This window comes from Lissotriton vulgaris, chromosome 9, assembly GCF_964263255.1.
Source record: "Lissotriton vulgaris chromosome 9, aLisVul1.2, whole genome shotgun sequence".
NCBI lineage: Eukaryota > Metazoa > Chordata > Amphibia > Caudata > Salamandridae > Lissotriton > Lissotriton vulgaris.
Window position 1 is genome coordinate 436,536,228 of NC_141697.1, and position 19,190 is coordinate 436,555,417.

A 19,190-nucleotide genomic window follows, 5' to 3' on the forward strand; every position below is an offset into this window, starting at 1 on the left:
TCATATAGTAGAGCGAAGTAATGTTACCCGTCAGCCGTTTGTGCATAGTTTTACCATGACGATTCTTCTATTATCAATTACAGCGAGAAGCGGACAAATCACTCAAGTGGTTTCGCTGGATTTGTTGGTCTTTGTGAGTCGAATATTAGTACATTTTGAATATAGCTGAATTGAAGCACATGGGACATTTTTAAGCAAGAATGAGTATGCTAGCGAGGGACGTTTTGGCATTTTATTTCACTTTTTCGTACCATTTTCACAGCCTCACTTACCTTTTATTCTTCACCACAGTTTCACTATTTCTGTTCTCTGTGTGCTTCAAGCACGGGTAATTCAAATAGACTGAGCAGCACCAATGGGAGAGTGTTAAAATAAAAAACCTATGTCCCTGCGCAGTGCAAACATTTTAATTTTGAAATTTGTTTGATTTATAGATGGAAGCCCCTGAAGAAGGGCCAAGGGGCCCGAAATGCATTGGGCATGCTACATCTTTGTATCATCTGCATCATAAAGAAGTTTGTGTTGACAGCAAATTTAAAAGTTTCATTGAAATAATTGTATTTGTTAATAATAATCATGATTGTTTACATGATTCATTGATGTTTTATTTGTCATGTGGTTTAAGTTTTATTAACAGTTTGATAAACTTGAAAATTGTATGCAGTTTTGTAAGTACGACAAGCAATAACGCAGTGTTATAGTGTACAGTGGTCAAGTGCAAACAATTGAATCAAGGTGGTTTCTATGTTTGACATGCAGTGACAGCATGTCTACCATTGTAGCTCGCTAGATTAGTTTGATTATAATATGGAACTAAAATTAAATAAAATAAGGGAGTGCAGCACTCTTCCAACATAGTTAGTGCCAGTGGTTGTATCAGAAAACAAAGAGTGGAGATGAGGATAGACTGGGTTCGTCGTCCTCAATCAGATGCGGTCCCCAGGGCAGGCCCACAGTAGGTGCATCCAGCCAGTGTTTGTCTTGATGTGAGTGTGGCAACAGGCCACCCTCTCCCCAGAGGAACAATGATGCAATATAAATGCATCTAATATGGAGGCAAATAAAGAACAACAATTAGGTGTATATTCACTATACGGCATGCAAATAACATGTTTTCAGTGAGTAGCATACAGGAATGGTACCAAGGAACTAATTTCCCATGGTCCTGAAGAAGAGCCAATAGCCTTTGGCAGGCCCCTGAGAAGGTCGATAGCCACCCTGTGCTTGGACACGTTTGCCGATCTGCTAATTCAGCATATGCCTTGTCCGGTCCGATTGGGGCCGCTTTCTTAATCACTGGGTCTAACCCCAGGAGATATCCCGAAAGTCTATGTAACGTATACAGGGCATGGTGCATACACTCTTCACTCACCCATTGCTGTGAGAGTAGAACAAGGACCTCTTGGTCCTGACAAAATGCCATGATCCGCTAGAGACTCTTGTAGGCATGAAACATGTTGACCCTTGTACTTGCACCTATTCAAGCTACAAAGACCATTAGAGCTATTTTATGCTCAAACCATGTTTTTATCCTTGACAAAGGGATCCTACCATTAAAATGTAGTTCTTGTTTGGATCCCCTTAGTCATTTTGTAACCCACATAATTCTCACCCCTTCTACTCGCATCTTGTCACTCACACATGCATATCACGTTGGCGTAAAAGAAAAGATCTCAGGCAAAGAGCCCCCTCGAGGGGCCCGTTCATCATTGCAGCGCCGGTCCAACGAGGAGCTGCCCGATGATGAAGCATGACACTCCTTTGGGGGTGTGAGGGTCCTTGCTCGTTAAAGGAGCACTCCCCTCCACTGACCATTCTCCTGACCTAGACATTTACATAGGAACAGTAGACTCCTTGTTCATACAATTGTAAGGGGCCCGTGTGCTGTACCTTCAAGAAAGCCCCAGTCCTCCCACCTCTTCGAAGAGCCAATAGGGGCATGTCTCGAAACATGTTAACCCATAGAATCGCAAGCACATTATAACTCAGTCTTCCTAATAACACCGTAGTTTTTAACCATGCCAACTAGAGGTAGGAATAAAATTGATGTAGCTGCTAGCCAGGTAATTTGAAACTTCACCATAGCACAGTACTATCCTCCACCCCCCTCTCATAACTTCTCCTTTATCATCATATAAAGACCAGTAAGTGATTGTCAGCTATGCAGGTATGGTCCGGCTTATGAAAAACGCAGCACACTGCCTTTACGTAGTTCAACAAGTGTTTTAATGCTTAGCCACATAACCAGGGGTTCAAATAACTGAGGGATATTCCTTTGGTCAGGAGTAATACAACAATAACGGACACAGTCTCTTCTTGTAGGAATGTCCTTCCAAGTGATAGTCTTTACATAGGACTCCGACGTTTTCGTGAAGTCTCCAGGGAATGATGACAGGGCTCAGCAGGAGTTGTTCCCGGCATAGAAAGAAAGAAAAGAAAACAAGGGGCCCAATTACTGGCTATTCTGAGAGACTATAACGTGAGAGAGGGGAGCGGGGTGTGAGGGATTCACCAGGGACCAGCACCATGTGACTTACTTGAATACAACTGGTAGAGCGATATGTGACAGAGGTTGCGTGAGCTCCGGTAATGAAGAACTATTCAGAGCACGAAAGTCAGGCCCCGTGACCTCCCTCAGTCCTCCCCTACCCTGTATCCGCCCGTGAAGCATACAGCCCCTTTAGCCGTCCCCGTACCTTGTCTAGCCACACTTCTCCAGAAGTGCGGCAGGGCGGCTCGTGGAAACGGTGGCCTCCTGGCGCTCCTTCTCGGCTCGGCTGTCCGTCGTCTGCTTCCTCTTCGTGGCATTTCTCCAAACTGCTCGGCGTCTCCTCACTCGATCTCCAGCCGGCTTTCCCGCCGTCTTCTTCCTGTAGGCAGGTTTTCACCGCTGTCTCGTTCACGGATTAGGCACAGGCCGGTGACGTCACAGTTGATGAGTCCTCCTCCGGGAAAGCCCAGGCCACGTTAAAGGGGCCGCAGGAATCCTGTCCACGGGGCGGAAACGAAGAAATATTAAAGTCCTGGTCATGTCCAGCAGCAGCCCCGTGACAGACCCGACCCCCGGGATTTTCCCGATCGGGGGAAAGAGGAAAACGAGACAAAAAGTCAGCATTGCCCTGCTGTAAACCTTTCCGGTGACGGACCTCCACCCGGAAAGGCTGGAGCGCTAGGAACCACCGTAGTATACCCTCGTTGTGGCCACGATTCCTTTGCAGCCATGTCAACGGGGCATGGTCCGTATATAAGATAAAGGGTCTGCCTTCTAAATAATACCTAAGCTTGTCAACTCCCCATCGAACCGCTAAACACTCCTTCTCGATGGTGGAATACGCCATTTCCCTGGGGAACAGCTTTCTACTGATGTAGAGGATGGGCTTTTCAACACCTTCGGAGTTCTCCTGTGAGAGACCAGCCCCGATCCCTACACCAGAGGCATTCGTTTGAAGAATAAAGGGCTTGGTAAAATCTGGTGACATCAACACTGGGGCGGACGTGAGGAAGGTTTTCAATGTGTGAAAGGCTCCTAACTCTTTATCAGAGGGGGCTGGCAACTTGGGAGACAAATGGTTTTTCTTGAGGAGATCTGTGAGTGGACTGGCTATATCCTCAAATTGGCCGATGAACCGTCTATAATAGCCCACTAAACCCAAAAATGCTCTCAGGTCTCTTTTGGTTTTGGGATAAGGTACATTCAGGATATCTTTCACCTTTTCGGCTTGGGGTTCGATCAGACCATCACCCAAGAGGTAGCCGAGGTATTTCACCTTGCGAAATGCAATTCTTGATTTTTTTGCATTAATATGAAAGCCAGTATCCCGAAGACTGGCAAGGATCTTTCAAGGTGTTCGAGGTGTTCCGGCCAGGTTTTTACTAAAGACGACGATATCGTCTAAGTATGCGGAAGAGTATTGATGGTGCGTGGATAGTACCGTGTCCATAGCCCTTTGAAAAGTCGCCGGGGCGCCATGTAAGCCAAATGGGAGCACGGTAAAGTGGAAGTGTCCGTGAGGAGTGGAGAAGGCAGTCTTCTCTTGATCTTCCGGAGCTAGAGGAATTTGCCAATATCCCTTGGTGAGGTCAATAGTAGTGATATGAGCCTCACCAAGACGTTCTAGCAATTCGTCCACTCTAGGAAGTGGTTATGCATCTTGCTTGGACACTCCATTTACCACACAGAAATCGATACAAAATCGAATGCTACCGTCCGGCTTTGGCATCAAAACCACTGGCGAAGACCAGTTACTGTGCGACGGTACTATCACCCCAGAACGTAACATTTGATCGATTTCGTTTTTAAAGGCTTGTCTCCTAGCTTCAGGTATTCAATACAGTTTTTGTTTTACCACTACACCTGGGTCCGTGGGAATGGTATGTACCTCTATCTGGGTCTTTCCTGGTTGGTCTGTAAAGACATCCTTATACCTAAGCAAAAGAGAAAGGACGTCCTCCTTTTCTTGTGAGGTAAGGTCAGGGTTTACAGGGGTGTCGTGCACAGTGTGAACGACCGTGTTGATGGTATGAACCGGTTGTGGAGGTTTACCCAACCACTTTTAAGATGGTGATATTGTACATTTGGGTTCTGTTTTTCGACACCTGCAGAATATAGGTGGTTCTCCCTATCTTTTTGATTATCTGAAAGGGGCCTTGCCACTCTTTTTTGAATTTATGAGTAGACGTGGGGAGTAAAACTAAGGCCCAATCCCCAACATCTAACTCTCTCCATTTTTTTCCCTTTATCATAAAAAACTTTTTGTTTCACCTGAGCTATAGCTAGATGGTCATTGGAGAGGGTTCTCAGTTTATGGAGTCTGGACTGTAGCTGTCTGGTGTAATCTAACAGGGCTTCTGCTTCTTGTGCTCCTTCTTTTTTCCAGCTGTCCGTAGTTATTTCTAGTAAGGACCTTGGGGTACGTCCGAACAATAATTCCAACGGGGACAAACCTAAGCTGGCTTGTTTCTGACTACAGAGCACAAAAAGAGATAGGGGTAACAGTTGATCCCAATTTCTACCATCCCCAGACAGGAGTTTTTTTAGAGTGAGCTTTAAGCGCCCGTTGTAACGTTCTACCAGCCGGTTTGTCTGAGGGTGGTACACGGACGTTTTGATGTGGTTGATCCTAAGTTGTTGACAGACCTGGTTCATCAGCCTAGAGACAAAGGGAGTCCCCTGGTCGGTAATAATCTCCCGGGGAAATCCCATTCGGTAAAAGACCTCAACCAACCGTTGAGCTATGGCGGATGAAGTAGCAGCCTGGAGGGGAAACGCCTCTGTATAACGGGTCGCGTAGTCAACCAACACCAACGCGTATTGATCTCCTCTTGCTGACTTGGGTAAGGGACCTATGTTAGAAAAGGTGGTGGTGATGGACAGAGTTTCTGAATGATTCAGAAACTCTGTCCATCACCTTTTCCAAAATAGATTTTGTCCACACTAAGTGTGGGAGGGTATACTCAGACGTGAGTCCCTTGCTCATTGCACCATCAGGATTCAAGCAAGCCGGGCCGACGACGGCTGAAATGCCAGAAACCGATCCCCGGAAGCTTGTCTCCTTCCCAGTATAAGAATTGGCTTGGTAGTTTGGTTTGCCCTGTTCCCATCATGCACTGGGACAGGAACAGACTAATTTGCATGTAGCCAGGTTCTGAGCTGGGATGGTGCAGTGAGCTAAAAAACGGTGATGGATCAAACCCTGATCTCTTGACTGGGTAGGAGTATTCTGCATCATTCAGAAACTCTTTCCATCACCTTTTCCAAAATCGATTTTGTCCACACTAAGGGGCCGATTAGGATGGAGGATTTTCCGCCTCCTCCGGGCCGGCGGAAGCCACCTCCGGCCCGGAGGAGGCGGAAAATCCTCTGCGGACTCACCAAAGACCCACCGCCGCATTACGATGGCTGGTGGGTCTTGGTTTCTGTCCGCTGCTTTTCCGCCGCGGTCGGATTACAACCGCAGTGGAAAAGCTCTCATTTGGCTGGCAGTGTCTATCAGACACCGCCGGCCAAATTAGGAAGCATTTGAAAACATGCTTTTCCGCGGCGGTTTTTCCGCCGTGGAAAAGCATGTGTACTTTTGATTTTGGGGGCCCGTTGCGGGCCCCCAGGGTGTTGGCGGGTGGGGGGTGCACATGGGGGGTACCTATGGTACCCCCCAGCATTTACATGCAGAATGCGGCAGGCACCGCGCGGTGCCTGCCGCTTTGTGCATGTAAATGTTACACATGCACTTTTCACATTGCGGCCGGTGCTGCTTGAAGCAGCACCCGCCGCAATGTTAAATATCCAGGATGTGACCGCCAGGGTGGCGGTCACATCCTAATCGCACATGAGGGAACGCCGCAGCCCATGCGGACGTTCCCTCATACTCTGGGGTCGCGGACGGACTCAAGTCCGTCCGCGATCCTAATCGACCCCTAAGTGTGTGAGGGTATAATCAGACGTGAGTCCCTTGCTCATTGCACCATCAGGATTCAAGCAAGCCGGGCCAACGACGGCTTAAATGCCAGAAACCGGTCCCCGGAACCTTGTCTCCTTCCCAGTATAAGAATTGGCTTGGTAGTTTGGTTTGCCCTGTTCCCATCATGCACTGGGACAGGAACAAACTAATTTGCATGTAGCCAGGTTCTGAGCTGGGATGGTGCAGTGAGCTAAAAAACGGTGATGGTTCAAGCCCTGATCTCTTGACTAGGTAGGAGTATTCTGCATCATTCAGAAACTCTGTCCATCGCCTTTTCCAAAATCGATTTTGTCCACACTAAGTGTGGGAGGGTATACTCAGAAGTGAGTCCCTTGCTCATTGCACCATCAGGATTCAAGCAAGCCGGGCCGAAGACGGCTTAAATGCCAGAAACCGGTCCCCGGAGCCTTGTCTCCTTCCCAGTATAAGAATTGGCTTGGTAGTTTGGTTTGCCCTGTTCCCATCATGCACTGGGACAGGAACAGACTAATTTGCATGTAGCCAGGTTCTGAGCTGGGATGATGCAGTGAGCTAAAAAACGGTGATGGATCAAGCCCTGATCTCTTGACTGGGTAGGAGTATTCTGCATCATTCAGAAACTCTGTCCATCACCTTTTCCAAAATTGGGTAAGGGACCTATCAGGTCCATTCCCACCCTATCAAAGGGTTTTCCAATAATGGGAAGGGGAGTCCGTGGTACTGCCGGGGGAACGTAGGGGTTATGCCTTTGCCAAATCTGACATTCCTGGCAGTATCTCTGGACTTGTGCGTAAACTCCCGGCCCGAAAAAGTGTTGAAGAATGTCCTGCCCTGTTTTCTCTGCTCCTGAATGTCCTGCTAACTGATGAGCATGTACAAAAAATAGAATTTGGTCTCTGAAATCCGTAGGGACCAACAGTTGGGGTACCGCTTCGGGTTTTGCTAGTCGATATAACAACCCATTTTGTTCTACTAAAGTGGGGTAGGACCTAGTTGAGGGATCCTGACCTGAACGAGCTGTTTGCCATGTGGTGGTAAGAATAGCATTGTTTAACTGTGCTGTTCTAAAGTGTGTGTCCCTAGCCCAGGGTTCTGATACCAGGAGGGCGTTGTTGGGGGGCTGTTTAACAGTGTCTCTTATAAGAGAAAGGAACCCTGGATTATCAGTGCCTATAATGACTGGCTCAGGCAACTCATCTAAGACCCCAACCACCACCTCTGTTGTGACTCCTGAAGAACTACAAAGGGATATCTTAGCTAATGGATACTCCTTGACGTCCCCATGGACACACCTTATGTGAACAGACTTCCCTGCCAGAAGACAAGAAGGGGTTACATATTCTTTTCTAACTACGGATTGTCGACACCCAGAGTCAAGCAGAGCCCTAGCGTTTTTCCCGTTGATGTCTACACTCACATAGAAAACTGGCCCTGTCTCCTGGGCATACAGGAGGGAACGGGGTGTGTAGCTCACGTCCATGGGTTCGTCTTCTTTTTCCTTTTTCTTCCTACAATAACGTGCTATATGCCCCCATTCCCCACAATCATAACACTGTGGGCCTGAAGTCAGTGGTATCTCAGGTCTAGGGAGACGAGGACACGGAAGTTCTACTGGAGGTTTTACTATTTTCTTCTCTGGTTTTCCTAGGACTGGGCGGTTGGGTTTTTCATGTTCCTTTATGGGGGGTCGGCCCTGGGCACGAGCATAGCTTGTGGCCATTTCTATGGCATGCTCAAGAGTCAGTCCAGCATGTTGTTTTAGCCACCACTGTGTTCCATAAGGCAGAGCCTCCAGGAACTGCTCGAGATAAATTTTATTCATGACTTCGTCCATACTTGAGTCTTGTGGTTTCAGCCACAAGTCAGCTGCTGCTTTTAATCAATAGAATAGAGTTTTGGGGAGATCTCCAGGGCTCCCTCTTTCTTGTCGAAATATCAGCCTGTGTGTTTCTTCATCAACTCCCAACCGGTCTAAGATATACTGTTTCACAAGTCCATAGGTAACCGTACCATCTTTATTCACCATTTGATATGTTGCTTGCGCTTCTCCAGTTAAAAGGGGGGCAAGATAGAATGGCCATCTATCCCTTGGCCAGGCACTGGCTCTAGCAGCCCTTTCAAAGTTCAGAAAGAAGGCTAAGGGATCTTCCCCTGAAACATACTTTTGCAGTGGAACGACAGTTCCTGGGGAGGGGCGGTGGTTTTGCCTTGTCCCAGTACTGCCATTAAAAGGTTTTGTCCTTCAGCTATTTTAATGAGGTTGTCGGCTTGATTTTGCATAGCAGACGTGAACGTGGCGCGGTCTGCTTCGGCTTGCGCTGACGTTTGCCCGATGGCCCCCTCGAGCTTATCTTGATTCTCCTTCATCTGTTGGATTAGTGCTTCCATCTTGTATCGGATGGCGGTTCGATACCCCAAACTCTCCTGGCTGGCTCGCCAATTGTCAGCTATGCAGGTATGGTCCGGCTTATGAAAAACGCAGCACACTGCCTTTACGTAGTTCAACAAGTGTTTTAATGCTTAGCCACATAACCAGGGGTTCAAATAACTGAGGGATATTCCTTTGGTCAGGAGTAATACAACAATAACGGACACAGTCTCTTCTTGTAGGGATGTCCTTCCAAGTGATAGTCTTTACATAGGACTCCGACGTTTTCTTGATGTCTCCAGGGAATGATGACAGGGCTCAGCAGGAGTTGTTCCCGGCATAGAAAGAATGAAAAAAAAACAAGGAGCCCCGATTACTGGCTATTCTGAGAGACTATAACGTGAGTCAGGGGAGCGGGGAGTGAGGGATTCACCAGGGACCAGCACCATGTGACTTTCTTGAATACAACTGGTAGAGCGATATGTGACAGAGGTTGCGTGAGCTCCGGGAATGAAGAACTATTCAGAGCACGAAAGTCGGGCCCCGTGACCTCCCTTAGTCCTCCCCTACCCCGTATCCGCCCGTGAAGCAAACAGCCCCTTTAGCCGTCCCCGTGCCTTGTCTAGCCACACTTCTCCAGAAGTGCGGCGGGGCGGCTCGTGAAAATGGTGGCCTCCTGGCGCTCCTTCTCGGCTGGGCTGTCCGTCGTCTGCTTCCTCTTCGTGGCGTTTCTCCAAACTGCTCGGCGTCTCCTCACTCAATCTCCACCCGGCTTTCGCGCCATCTTCTTCCTGTAGGCAGGTTTTCACCGCTGTCTCGTTCACGGATTGGGCACTGGCCGGTGACGTCACGGTTGATGAGTCCTCCTCCGGGAAAGCCCAGGCCACGTTTAAGGGGCCGCAGGAATCCTGTCCACGGGGCGGAAACGAAGAAATATTAAAGTCCTTCCCATGTCCAGCAGCAGCCCTGTGACAGTGATCCTACATAGGTCGCAGCATGCACCAATCCACTTCGTATCTGCATGGAACCGATGATGAAGCATGCCACCAAGGGGTTAACCATGGTGGATCAGGGTTTTACTAGAAAAAATGTGTTTTTCCTTACATGGAGAGCTATCAGGTGTAGCACTACTGAGTTCTCGGTTTGGTATATCCGTACCAGTGGTTGTCCATGTGTGTGGCTGAACTTGCTTTGACTTTAAGCTGGTGTCATTTACTACTGTTGTGGGCCCTAACGTTAGAAGTGCAGTTAGTGGATAGCAGTGGATTTACTCTTCTTTGGCTGGGCTCATAACCTTGACTAAACTTCTCCCTACTGCTAACTAAACCCCCTCCAATTCAGTAGTAAGTATGTCTCTTTTTTCAGCCATTCCCTTGATCCTTCTCACGTTTACTACTAAGTAGTAAACTTACATGTTGGAGAATCTCCCATAGAAAAGATACGAGAGGTGGAAATTTACAACCGTTGGTTTGTGAATATTATTTTGTTGTACTACGAAATATACTGCAAACTGCAGTTTGTGAATACATCCCTCTGTATTTCCATGTGTTAGCACATTAAATCCAGGTCTGTAGACTTAACCTGTTCTTGTTGCGCTTCAGCTCTCAAAGGTTAGCAAAGTTGAGTAGCTCTACCATACTGTTGGCTGATGAAGGTTTAACAACTCTTTTATAGTAACACTGAAATAACACGCAATTGTATTAAGGTCCAGTCATCATTACTTTGAAATAGAAAATTGACTTTCATATACTTTGAAATCAATAATTACAATAAATGTTTTAAAGCTCAGCATAACCCCCAACCTGAGAGACCTACACTGGCTCACCTTCAAGCTCCTCACCCACGCACACAAAGCACTCCACAACGCCGGATCAGCCTACCTGAACAGCAGACTCAGCTTCCACACCCCCACCCGCCAGCCTCGCCCTCGCCGCTGTCCCCCCCCCCATCCAACGAACTACCTCCGGTAGCAGATCCTTCTCCTACCTCGCCTCCAAGACCTGGAACACCCTCCCTACCCACATACGGCAGACCCAAGACCGACTCGCCTTCAGAAGACTCCTCAAGACCTGGCTCTTCGAGCAGTAGCAGCATCCCAATACCCCCTGACCATAACCACCCCCCCCGTCCCCCCGCCACTCAGCGCCTTGGGACCCTCACGGGTAAGTAGCACACTTTACAAGTACTCTGATTGGTTGGTTGATTGAGCAGTAAAAGATTTCAACTCCAATTATGAAATATCTAACATTTTATTAGGTTATAACTCTGTTCTTTATGTGTGTGTTTTGGCTAAAAAGGCAAACAACTGGAAGTATTACTGATGCATCTAGGTACTGTGTGTGTGGATGCAAAATGATCATAATCTGTGTGTGTAAGTTCAGCCTTGTTTATGGGGCACACGTGAGCCACAGCTCCATATGAAATTTGTTTCCAACCAGGTAATTTGCACCGAAAGATGTTGGGTGTACATGGTCTTGGGAGGCAGACTAGGTGATAGCGTTAATCCGTACGAAAGTACTTTATCACCTGGTAAGAAGTAAAGGATTATGAGACTGCCAAAAGGGTCAGCAAGGGGCATGGTGTCTAGGTGATAAGATGACATTTGCTGTGGAAATGCTACAATATTGGGGAAAAGGGAGCAGCAAGAAGCCTGCAGGCACCACAGGTACAGTTGACATCAATACCTCATTTGCGAAAGAGCCACTCTGGCCAGTTGCCATGGTTTGTTCTGAAGGCTGCTCCTCTTCTTTCAGCCACTCAGTTGCTGGCAACGTTAAAAAGGTCAACAGGATCCCCATTGTATACTTTGTTGTGTACAGTCCTGTTCAGTGGTAACAAGGTACCACTGTATTTGTTATGTCTCAGCAACTACAGCAATGGTAGGCATCCTTTAATAGTTACTGGGAATGTGAGTTCAAACCAAATGGGCCTGCGCCAACTAGAGACAGCTGCTAATTCTGTATTTCTGCCAGGCTCAATCACAGAATAAAGGGTTTGGACACAGAATATCTCCCTTTGACTCCAGTGTGAAGAGGTGGCCTTTTGTCCATTCTTCTAGTGTCTCTTCTTGCAGAATGCAGACTAACCTGCCGAATCATTCTCAAATCAGTGTAAATTCAAAGGTTTTCTCTCTGGTTCATTGTAGCATTTGTGGATCCAAGCCTTATGCACAACAACTTGAGCCTCACAAATAGGCACACGGTGGGCAAGCACTGGAACGTGCAGAGGCTTGCAGGGAGACCCTTACTGTCAAGCAATGTGATAGGTAGATGACCAGCATGTTCAAAGTTAGCTACCTGGAAATCTGGTTATGCAGCTTGGTATCTGTAAATGTGTCCTGCCCAGCATTCTTTTTGAAGGCAAAGCGGAAGAGACAATTTGTTGTTTTTCAGGCGTCTTATACTGACATAATATTGTGTACGTGACTAGAAACCTTATTCTGTTTCTGGGTTCCTTTAATTTTTATTGAGTTCCGATAAATGCTCCTCTTATCTTTGGCACATTGTTTTGAAAAGGTTTCAGTCTGTTCTGGTTTATCCATTAGATGTTAGTTTGCTTTGCATGCACATATATAACTGAAATGAAGGTTTGAAACCAGTGCTGCTGGTAAATACTTTTATTTCCTTTTAAATGTAGAGTCATAAACAAGGTTTTATAAAACAATTATGTAATGTATAATCTAAAGTCTGTGCAGTTGCATGTCTTTTAAAACTGCACCAATTGTTGTTTTTATACATTTTTGTATTATATGTTCTTGTCCTCATGTTTACTTATGCTTTCCTTCCCATATAGCGCTGCCCATTAGGAAACACAATCTTGAAAGTAAAACTGCTTGACATGGGAGAACCAAGAGCCCTGCTAGCAACTGCTCTTTCTGCTCCCAGTATTGATGATATTGAGCACACCATTCTAGTGCTGAAAGAGGTAAAATTCTAATGGTACAAATGCAAATGTTTAATTTAGTTAGAACATTATTTATGTTCATACTATAAGTGACTAATTGGGCTGGAGGAATTGATTTTGATTGCAAGATAGAATTTGCCATAGTTGCTACTCAAATGTACAATTCTACGTATTTTCCTCACACTTATGTGTGTTGGGAACATTCATCTTAAGTTTTTTCATTGCATTTCAGCTTGTCAGTACACTACATTTTGTTTGGATGTTTGCAGGTTTTAATATGTGTGGATTACAGACCATTATAAGGGGGTTATAACCACTTTTCATGTTGTCTGTAGTATTTCTCATAACTGCCTTCTTTGCCCTACCATGGCTTTTTCAATCCTGAACTGAATAATCTAAATGCTTAATCAGGCTATTTGAATCAATGATATAAGAACTACGACATTGGAGTATCCAACCACTGCTTACATCCCTTCTTATTATGACCAACATGGGACAAACCTTTTCTTTTGAGACTTGGTACAGTTCTTTATATTGTGTATTGTAAAAGGGTGGCTAGACAACCAGTGACCAAAGACCCTTTCGTTTTGCCCGGCGGTGTCGCCTCTATTACCCACAAAATAGTAATCAATAAAGAAGCAGGCGCTGGAGACTGAAAGGCAGGAAACGAGGGTTTATTCTCTCCGGAGGAGAACACATCAATTCGGACAGCAAGTATCGTCACGAGGTGCTCTAACCACATCTCTGAGGCCTGGCCTCTTATACGCAGGTTTATTGCTTTATTACATGAAACACATATTCGTCAATACTTTGATGTTCGGAAAAGCATCCTAGGAATCCCCGCTTCAAGCCCGTTCCCACACATTTACAGTTGAAGCCCCCGCCCCGGTCACAACAGGTGATGATCATCGCGCAGCTGGACATTCCGCCTATTCACGGAATGTGTGGAGTTGATCGGATCTCATGGGGTGAAAGGTGTTCGATCGACTCGAGGGTCCTTTGATAGGGGGAAGTTTCCTACTGTACGGGGGTGGGATAAACAGTATCCGCAGGGCCAGGTGGCGGCCTGGGAACAAGGGAGACAAACGGGTATACAGGAAAAGGGGGTTTGTATCAAAGGACTTGGGACCAAAAAGGGGTGAAGGGAGGTGTCGCGCTGGGAACAGGATGGGATTCCGAGGCAGAGCCGCGCTGAAGAGGGGTTTATGACCCAAGGCATGTGAGAGCGGGGGCTGTCAGCGTGCGGGGGGATGCTTGCGAGGTCAGAGAGAGAGAGAGAGAGAGAGAGAGACGCGCTGGCTATCATCGAGGGCAGGGAGGCCATGGTGCTTAAAATGGCTGTCGCTTACGCGCAAGGCATGCGAGGGCGGGAGTGGTCAGTGCGCGAGGGTGCTTGTGAGGGTGATTCTGATCAAGGCAGCTAAAGTGGTGGGTGTGTGCGACAAAGAGTGTGGCATCGGGGAAAAGGGAAGATGGCGCAGATAATGTTCACCAGACAGTATTTAATTTTCTACAGTCCTCCCTTTAACATTTCTAAGACATCTTGCCGGCCTATTTCCTATCTATGTCTACTGCGGTGGTCATAAAATGAAAACCCAGGCGAAGGAACTGTACATAAACATCACATTTTTAAAATCTTTTCATCTTAGTGGGCAGGCTCATCGTTAAGCTCGTTGCAGGAAAGTCATAGTAGTGCAATATCAGACAAAAATTATATAGTGAGAGCGTTGGGTACAGATCATAGATGCTTATAGTCATTCGGAATAGGAACTGATAGGTTACCACGAAGGTAAGTTCTTTTTGTACTCGGTTGGAGCATAGTCAATTCAATGGCGGCTGGGAGAGAAATGAGACATAGTAAAAACAATAATCGGGGTTTCCAGTGTCTTGTGGTCGTGGACCATCGTTAGTGAGTTCTCAGCATTTTTTGTCGTTTTCTGTTGGCACTGTTGAGCACCTATATTACAATTCGTTCTTTAGTAGAAATGTTCGCGTGGATTGCCGTTGGAGGTCTGCGGGCAGGAGTGTGTCTTTGTTTTGTTTCGTCAGATCTCGTGGGAGAAATACGTTACAGTCTTGGAGCAGGTGCGCTTTCTTCCATAACCCAGAGCATGGTCATTAGGAGGAGACAGAAAAGGATTGTGATGAAGAGTGCAATTGTCTTTGAGCGGTGGAGTCTGTCTGTCCTCGGGTCTCTGTAGTGGGTATTTCCTGTTGCTTCCATCATCTTCAAGGTGCTCGGTAGCGGGCAGAACCACAGACTTCGTTTAGCTTCCCTTTGGGGTGACCCTCGGTGGTGTTTAGGTCATCGTTCTGAGATTTAACACAGTTCGTGGTCTACTTATCCGGAGCTCCCCCCCTTTTGGCGCAGGAAATACCCTTCTCTAGATGGCACAGTAGGATTTAGAGGATGTTGGAAGTTCAGGTGGAGGGAGGGGGGTGTGCAAGTAGTCCTTATGGTAGGTCGGAGGAGGAGGGGATGGAGCAGGGCCAGATCGGGAACAGACCAAGGGGACGGAAAATTTAGACAGGCGGGTCCATAACCAGGTTCAGAGAGCGGGGACTTTTTCGGCACATGTCGATCATAAAGCAGGGGCCTCAGGTCAGCCCTTTCCTTTCATTCTGTCAGAAACAGTGCCTCGTCCTGCGACTCCTTACTGTTGCGGTCCCGCCTTGGCCAAAGTCGCAGATGATCCACGATCTGCAGTCAGGCCGCGTGCTCCCACATCCGGTCTCTTTCTCCTCCGACAGTGGTACCCTTAAATGAGTTTGAAAAGACAGTCTTTAGAGATTTCGCAGAGGAAGGTAATCACATAAATCTATTTCTCTCCCAACACTAAGCAACTGGGTAAGCATCCATTACATTGAGGTATTGCAGCCAACGTATAAATAATCGGTGATAGGTTTGCTGGGTTCCCTACAGCTTTCCTTCGTGACTATGTCTTTGGCATTCTGTTGGTACTACATTCATTGTCGTGGAACGAAGTCTGATACTTATTTATTGCATTTTATCACAGTCACGTCAATTCTTCTGGCAGAGACCCACTTTCCTAGTACGAGTCCTATGGAGTTTATGCCGTCCTTCAGGGCTTTGTATTTTTACGAAAAAGTGCAATGTGCTATTCACCATGGTCTGATGGGTATCTTTCTGAGGAATGAACATAGGCTAAACGATTTTTCATTATATAAATGCATCCTATCTTAATTCTAACTTCGCAAGCATTACTTTAAATTCTACATAGTTTCTTACAACCTGTCTACTTTATTAAAAAAAAAACTCGGGGCTTGCGATGACTATTCAACTCATCCTTGGGGTGAGCGAGGTCTAACGGAAAACAACTAGGAATATAACGAACTGGGGCAAGGGACATTTTTCAAACTTTCGTCCAGGGCAGCTGATACAAAACTGGGGGCATTCTGGGAAACCGGGGATGTCTCGATCACTTTTTCTGTTTGGGTATTGAGATAACTTCGGGACGGGGAAGGTCACGTTTACCAGGGACATTTTTATCATGGATGCCACTGACAAGTAGTTCCCTCAAAATGGGTCAGATTAGGGAACCTTAGTCGTCTTACCTGTCCCTTTCTTATTGGCCAATCTAGGTTTCATCAGTATTTAGCAGAAAAGGAGAGGTAGTAACGTGGTATCGATGTAACTTTTATTTTAAGACAAATTTGTGCAAATACTTGTGGTATTTGGAGCCAATCAGGTGGTGCACCAGGGGTAGTGGTTCACCAATTAGGTGCCAGTCGCTAGGAAGAGTGAAAGTGTGGAGGAGAGAGAGAGAGAGAGAGAGAGAGAAGATAGAGAGAGAGAGAGAGAGAGAGAGAGAGAGAGAGAGAGAGATCAACAATAGGTTAAATAGTACACGTGTGACATGGGGAGTGGCCGTGTACTATTTAGGCTATTCAGTGCATTACCCGACATGAGACATTTAGGGTCTGTTAGAATATAGAAAGCATGCAGTTTGGGACGGAAGAGCATTAGGCCGGGTACATAAGGACATGCATTGAGTTGGGTGTCTTTAGGTGCCATCTTGCAGCGTAGGTCCGCTTCGGGTATCGGACATGGCGTGGCTCCGGATCTTTACTATACCCTAGTCGTGATTCCAAGGTAACCTGTAGAGGGAGAAAAAGGAAGAAAGGGGGGGGGGACAACATTCAAGCATATCGAAGGTACGGGCACGAAAGTTCTTTACTTACCACATACTCGTCTTATCTCCTCGGGATAGAATCCCTAGGGTCTTAGTTTCCGAAGTCAAAGGGGGGGGGGGGGGGGGGTCCGAGTGTGGCGTTATAGATCGTGTGTAGGTAAACGCTAAAAAGAAATCAGAGGCGCCTAGCGCGAGGTATCTGGTTTGTGGATGTATCCAGCTATCGGGATCCTGAAATCATTCCCAACGCTGTGATGTTCTAAGGCATATCAGTCCTTCAGCCAACCCTGTCCCTTAGTACCTTCGAGCATCATACCTTTATAACATTCTGACATTCATACCGCTTCGCTTTTACCCATTCTCAGAAGTCAAGGTCCTTCTTTATGCGTTAGTTCCTGAGCTTAGTCGCATATTTGGAGGCAGCGTATCACACCTTAGATTCGATCATCAATCCGGGGCCGAACAGCCATTTTCTAATAACCTTAAAAAGAGAGCAAAACGGTTGCGCACAAAATAGCCCCCCCGCCAATTCCCACATTTACAAAAGTATGCAATACCTGTTCATAGCTTGGAAAACCTTTATTTGCATAATCGTTCAGTAAGTAAATATGTGAGTGCAATATTATTTGGCCGGACACGGCGATGGCTGAAGCACATACAGTAGGGGCTATTTTGCAGCATTTCAAAAACATCGAAAAAACGTCCACTTAGTCATTTGCAAGGAACTAAAAACATCTATCAATAATTGAGGGATCAGAGGGTATTTATTTCATAAATTGAAACACAGTCAGACTAATTGTAATCACATTTCCTAGATGTATACCATGGGCGTGCGTCATAAGCTACGTTACGTATCGGCTACAATAAATATCATAATAAATCGTACATTGAAATCAACATTTTAACGGGTTCCTTTCAACTGTTCGCCAAGTGAACCCTCCTCCCTTTTTCGTCAAGTGTACAAAGGTTCACATACATATCTCAGAACATCAAGTCTTGTTAGCCAAGGAACACCACGAGGCGTTCGTAAGTTCCTATTGATACCGGCGCCATTTTGGACGATGTCGGGTTGGTTGCACCAGAATCCCTTTCGGCAGTTCAGAAACCTGTGCTAACAGAGGGACTGGTAATGTGGACCGTCAATCAAAAGGGGAGGGAGGTAGAATCTTCCTTACCGGGTCACGTTGAGGTTCAGCCGGAACTTAATCGAATCCGTTAGCCCACAATATTTTGGGATGATTCAAACTGAAGCTGATGCTGACACGAGAGCACCACCATCTTGTGGCTATGTCGAGGTCATTTCATTAGTGATCAAGGCAGTTGTTCCCCACCGGGAGCCTGTGGATGCCGAGGGCTTCTGGGACTCTGGTAGAATCTTCAAAGCTGTGGGGATGTTTGTCGGAGGTGGGGGCTCGTGCCCAGGCGGGCAAGCGCCCGAGTTGCAATACCGGACAAAGTTACTCCAGCGGCCTAGACCCGCCTTCCAGGGGGCCCGGGCGCCATTTTGAGACCCTGCAGCAGCCGCCCTTCGTCGCGTTTTCAAGAGTGGAAGAGACTTCCCTGGGGCGAGAAAAAAATGGGACACCGTGTCGTTGGAGCAGGACATTGGCTCGGGGCACTAGGATGCAGCTGTGGCGCCTCTACCTGGGGAGGGGAGGGAGGCTTGTTCGCGCCGCCTCTCTCTCCCAGTGCATCCCACGCCGTTCCTTCGAATCAGGGGTGCACATGATGACCACCCTACACCCCTGACTCGGCGAGTACTCTGGAGGACCATTGTATGTCCGGTGCTGCGCAAGTATGCCCGTCGGACATTGTATGTTCTGTGCTGCGAAAATAGGTCCGTCGGACATTGTATGTTCTGTGCTACGCAAATAGGTCCGTTGGACATTGTATTTTCTGTGCTACGCAAGTATATCCGTTGCCCGGCTGGAGGATTTCGGCGCCGGGCCGGGGCTGGGAAACCTCCTACCTGTGGAGGTGGAAGAGGCTCGTCCGCGTCGCCTCTTCCTCCCAGCCCACCCTGCACCAGTTCAGCGGAGGAATTTGCGATGGCCGGACCAGAAGATACGAGGGAGGGGGTCATCTGCATCCGCCCCCTCCCTACTCGTGGCCCGGGCCGCGGCGGAGAAAACCAGGAATCTCAACCGCTAGACCATATGGGAGAAGAGGATGGGACGTGCCGGGCCCGTGGAGCCTCCTGTATATTCTCGCCGGCGACCTCTTTGGTCTATGGCGGTCGGCAGGACTCCGCCCCACACGTGCTGAGTGTTTCACCTTCCGGATGGGCGTGACCGGTGACCTGTTGCATTTTGGGAACTTCCGGAGTGG

General features: G+C 47.3%; 1 protein-coding gene across 1 annotated transcript in view; it reads left to right on the plus strand.

The window, feature by feature from the left end:
• Positions 1 to 19,190, plus strand: part of TDRD9 (tudor domain containing 9) — a 2,495,642-nt gene that overhangs the window by 950,248 nt on the left and 1,526,204 nt on the right. Inside the window, exon 15 of the mRNA XM_086937885.1 lies at positions 12,598 to 12,729. Within this exon, the coding sequence (XP_086794011.1) occupies positions 12,598 to 12,729 (132 nt within the window). The remainder of the gene's footprint in view (positions 1 to 12,597; positions 12,730 to 19,190) is intronic.